The sequence below is a fragment of the Oratosquilla oratoria genome, chromosome 23 (genome assembly GCF_046742065.1).
Source record: "Oratosquilla oratoria isolate Oo_2021 chromosome 23, ASM4674206v1, whole genome shotgun sequence".
Classification (NCBI taxonomy): Eukaryota; Metazoa; Arthropoda; class Malacostraca; order Stomatopoda; family Squillidae; genus Oratosquilla; species Oratosquilla oratoria.
The window spans coordinates 29365628-29370627 of NC_134799.1; the positions used below are offsets into that span (position 1 = coordinate 29365628).

Sequence of the window (5000 nt, forward strand, 5' to 3'; positions counted from 1 at the left end):
CATTCTGTCAAGAGTGTATTAATTTTTACATTTTTCTTTCTCTCCTCCCCTTTTTCGACGTCTTCTAGTCCTACTTCTTAATTATTTAACAAAACCTTCTTTTTTTGTGAACTCCTTTTTTTCATTATAAAAGAATCTATTCTTTCACTTATGATTTTTCTTTTACCTATTTGTTTATCATTTGATTTCTTGATTTCTTATTTACTTTTTTTTTTTATTAATTTTGTTTCCATTTACTTTACTTTGTTTTTCTTTTGTCTTTCATTTCTCTTTTTTTCTAGATCAGGTATAATTGTTTAGGCTGAGTCTTCAGCTCCCGCTGTATTTTCAAGCTGGGCCTGAGACACTCTAACATATCCTTGTGTACATAGACCTGAATGCAAATTTGATTTGTCGCTACGACTCATATACACCCCTGACTATGCTTTATATCTGATCTTTCGTATCAAGGTAATCTTCTACCAGTTTGTAAATAAACAAACAGATTAAAGAATTCATAAGTAAATGAAGAAATGAATAGATGATTAAGTAAATATATGTAATCAGAAAAAGTAAATGTATAACTTTATAAAAACAAATGCACACAAAAAAAGAAAAAGAAAAGATAAAATTCACTAGTAAAGTCTGTAACTAAACTAAATGGATAACTTTATAAAAACAAATACACACACACACAAAAAAAAGATAAAATTCACTAGTAAAGTCTGTAACTACGCTAGGTTTTGCTTCCGCTACCTTTCTTTTGTGCCCGACCTCCTCTTCCTCTTGCCGTTGCTCTCTTCATGTGCCCACACACAGCCACTCTCCTCCCGAATATCCTGCAGATGCCTTTGTAAACGAAATCTCGCTTCGCCGCCTCTCTCCCGGCTCCCTTTTTCAGTCCTTCTCTCCCACCCTCTCTCCTCCCCCCTCCCTTCCTTCCTCCTCTCTTCCTTTCCTTTCTTCTACATTCTTCTTTCTCTTTCCCTCCCCATCTTTTTTTTTCATCTCCCCTTTCCCTTGCCCCATTTCCTTCCAACTCAATATCTTTTCCTTTTATCATTTCCACTTCTCCCGTTTCTCTTCATTGTCTCCATTCACCCGGTTCTTTCATGCTTCATTCTTATCTAATTTCTTGCAATATTGTCCCTTTTCTTCTTATTCGTTTCACTTCCCTCTCCTTGCTTGGCCTGCCTCCCCACCTCCATAAATAGCAAGAGTCGAAATACTACATAGCCCACAGGTAGGCCGCAGTCGTAAGAATCTTATTTTATTTATCAATACATTCACCATTAAAAATTCTATTCCCCTCGTGAGTCTAGCTATACAACTACAGGTTTTACGGCTCATTAGTCACATATTTTCTAAAAATGAATTATCTTAAGATGAGATACTGTTTTAATGAAAAAAGGTCATTGTGTTACCAGTGAGATACATTGATAAGGACAGCAGGATTAAGGTGACTACACACCCCATTAGGGGTTATACATTGGCAGAACAGATGTTATCGTTCGTGACCAATTTCACTCTCTTGTTTTGGTTCTCCATACATTTCCTCTCCTCTCCTTTGACATCACACGACTGACGAGTCTCTCCAATCTTTCTTTGTATGACAGCCCCCTCACACAAGGAACCCATGTCGCAGTGGTGCCTTGCATGGTTCTCAAGTCTCTGCAGTCTTTCTGTTTATGACAACCGCATCAATTCTGTGGGAGTGTAAGGTTCTCGCCCCTTTCTTCCCTGTTACTTCACATAATTCTATCCTTCTTCTCTTCGCCTGTCCCTCTATTCTCCTCGTTCTTCCTCTTCGCCTTCCTGTTCCTCCTTCACACTCACTTGTTTGCTTGGCGGTATAATGGAGCATCGATATTCAATACATCTCGAAGAGTTCCTTGCTCAGATGCAGCACCAGGATCCCTAATAACTCTTGCCTCAGTGTTTTATCTCCGTCTTCCTCCCTCACTCCCTCTCACCCTCATCCCCCCTCTTTTTTTCCTCCCTCTTTCTTATGCTCCTCCTTTGGTTCTTCACTTTCCCACCACCACCGGTCTCTCTGGAGCTTGTTTTTGCTTTGGTCGAAATGGCAATTAAAATTTTATTTCTTTTTCTCTTACAGGTGACCCTAGAAGGTTCCGTTTTCGAGCACCTGTTCGAGGCAGACCCCAACATTACCTACACCTTCACCTGGAACAAGCGAAACGTGTATAAGCAGAAGGTAAGAAAACGTTTTTCTAGTAAGTTCTATTTAAGAGCACAGAACCTGTGACTAGAGATTTGTGTTTTGTGGCTGGCTACTATCAAGAATATTAGGTGGGATCTATCGGGTTGGATAGAGAGGGCTTGTCTGGGACTAATTAGGTGCCTGACAGTTGTCAAAATCACCAAGCGAGTGGTCCCAGTCAAAGAGTCTTTATATTATGAACATAATGCATGAGAACCTCATCTTTCAGAATATTTGAATCAGTGTTTTTTTTTCAGTTTGTAAGTGTGGGACTTGTAATAACAGATAGGCGGATAATAGAAGTGGGAGGGTATATACTGACTAAAGGGAGAGAATATGGAAGGTACTGGAGGGCGAGGAGGAAGAGGGAATGGGACGAGAAGAAAAGCAAATAGGGGTTGACGGGAGAGCGAGAACAAAGACCTGAAAAGTAGTGTAACCTGAAGGAACAGTCACAGTCGCCGTTGCAAAAAGGGCTGGAAAGTAACCTAAAGCCTCTTCAGCTCGAGGCTCTGGCTTTACTTAATAAATAAAATCGTCTGGTGCAAGTAAGGACAGAGTCTGTAGAGTGTGTTATCGCAACGAAAGGTATGAATTTATTATGAATATGTCTGATACTTCAGTTCTTGTCCAATTTACAAATCCGAGGACCGATCAGAGGTTTAATCAAAATGAATGAAATCGACTGGAGTCTGCCATAAAAAACAAGATTTCCACTACTATACCGGAAATAGTGAAGTGTGATTGTGTTTAAGCCCCTGAGACCCAGATGTTTTTTTCGAACTGAATGAAATTGTTTAGGGCGAGCGGTTACGTAAATTGTAAAATAAGCAAGTTGGTTGGTCTGAACGGGCTGCTTAGTCGGAGCACATCGTCCGTCGGCTGTGCAACATCTGCCATGACTGTGGCCATCTGTCCTCGCCACCTGTACCATCTGTCCGAGGCTGCTGGTTAGCTGGTCATTAATGATTATGGGCTTACATTCTCTTGACTGCACGGGAATTTGAGAGAGGAACAGTGTGTTGAATTTCGTTCTCGCGTTGTAACAGCATTACCCCGTACTCAGTCATAACGGCCACCGGTGGCTGCCACGTGCCTTGGCTTTAGGATCACATAGGATAGGCTAACACCAGCTTTAGGTCTCTTCGATAAGAAGGAGTTTCATAAGTGGAGTGGCCTGGACACGGGGAAGATACGATATTTAAGCTACGGCGAAAAGAGTTAATCTGGAATTGTTTGACCCATCCTGGAGGAAGATCGCCTCAATAATGGTTATGCTTCTCATCGTAGTCTTCCTGTTTTTATTCTTGTTGTTGTTCTTCTTCCTCTTCTTCTTTTCTACTTCCTCCTCTTCTTCTTCTTCTTCTTCTTCTTCTTCTTCTTCTTCTTCTTCTTCTTCTTCTTCTTCTTCTTCTTCTTCTTCCTCCTCCTCCTCCTCCTCCTCCTCCTCCTCCTCCTCCTCCTCTTCTTCTTCTTCTTCTTCTTCTTCTTCTTCTTCTTCTTCTTCTTCTTCTTCTTCTTCTTCTTCTTCTTCTTCTTCTTCTACTACTTCTTCCACGTGGTCGTCATCGTCATCGTCTTCGTCAACATGTCAGGTATCAAAGCAGCACTAAAAGAATCTTACTCGCAATAAACCATTCCAGTAAATCGTTCTTCATATCCTTCTAAGGAATCACAACTCCGTGGAAAAAAACTCACATTCACATGGCATCACTGTCAACCATTTAATAGTTTTAGTTTTGCCTTTTACTCATCTTTTCCTTAATCTGTTGGTGCCACGTGTTTCAACTCAGTCCTGTAAATATGTGCTCATTGCTTGCAGCCGTTGTTATGTTTGCTGCATTAAGGTAATTTTTCATTTATATCTGGAAGTTTATTATCATTGGTTTAATCATCTTTTATTTCATCATGTGTACTTATTGCATATTATTTGAATAAATCACTTAGGCTGATTTCATATTCATTATGTAATTTGACTTATGACATAGCTCGAGATTTATCAGAACGTGTTCTTTAATTATAATACCAGCCGAGATTAATCACTCATTCCTTCCTCTTGAACTGTGATTTATGTAAATAGAAATATATTTGATATATTAATTACTGAATAAGGGAGGTATTCGTGTTCTCAGAGGTCATAAGTATAGTTGTCATCTTGTGTCAAAATCGTTTTGCTTTTTCGCCAAAAGACCTTCTCATCTTTATGTCCCTAGACCTTTCCAGCTTCATTCTCCATCGACACTTCGTTTTTTACTTCTTTCTGTCTTTTTCGTTCTTCTTGTACGTAGAATTAGTGTCAAATGAAGATAAAAAACACAGGAATACATGAAGGATCTCAGAAAGGCACGTGGTGGCGTTGCTAGTGTGTGTGTGTGTGTGTGTGTGTGTGTGTGTGTGTGTGTGTGTGTGTGTGTGTGTGTGTGTGTGTGTGTGTGTGTGTGTGTGTGTGTGTGTGTGTGTGTGTGTGTGTGTGTGTGTGTGTGTGTGTGTGTGTGTGTGTGTGTGTGTGTGTGTGTGTGTGTGTGTGTGTGTGTGTGTGTGTGTGTGTGTGTGTGTGTGTGTGTGTGTGTGTGTGTGTGTACGTACTGGTACTCATTTGGGTTTTAGAGAAGAATGACGTTTCCACGCTATGCCCCATCGCGTCCTCTCAAGTGTCCTGCATGTGCTCGAGGACCCTGATGGACCTTCTTCGAAGGTCACAGATTTCGCTTTCCACTTCAAATTCCTCCTTCCCATTCTCGTCCCCTTACTCTTCTCCGCTATCTTTTCATGTTAATCCTCTAATTAGTCTACCTATTTC

General features: G+C 40.5%; 1 protein-coding gene across 3 annotated transcripts in view; it reads left to right on the forward strand.

Annotated features, from left to right (window-relative positions):
• The window catches only part of Ten-a (Teneurin-a transmembrane protein), a 1186308-nt gene that overhangs the window by 1074385 nt on the left and 106923 nt on the right, over nucleotides 1-5000 (forward strand). For all 3 annotated transcript variants that reach the window (XM_076206894.1, XM_076206895.1, XM_076206896.1), the window contains one exon: nucleotides 2096-2194. In XM_076206894.1, coding sequence (XP_076063009.1) covers nucleotides 2096-2194 — 99 coding nt within the window. The remainder of the gene's footprint in view (nucleotides 1-2095; nucleotides 2195-5000) is intronic.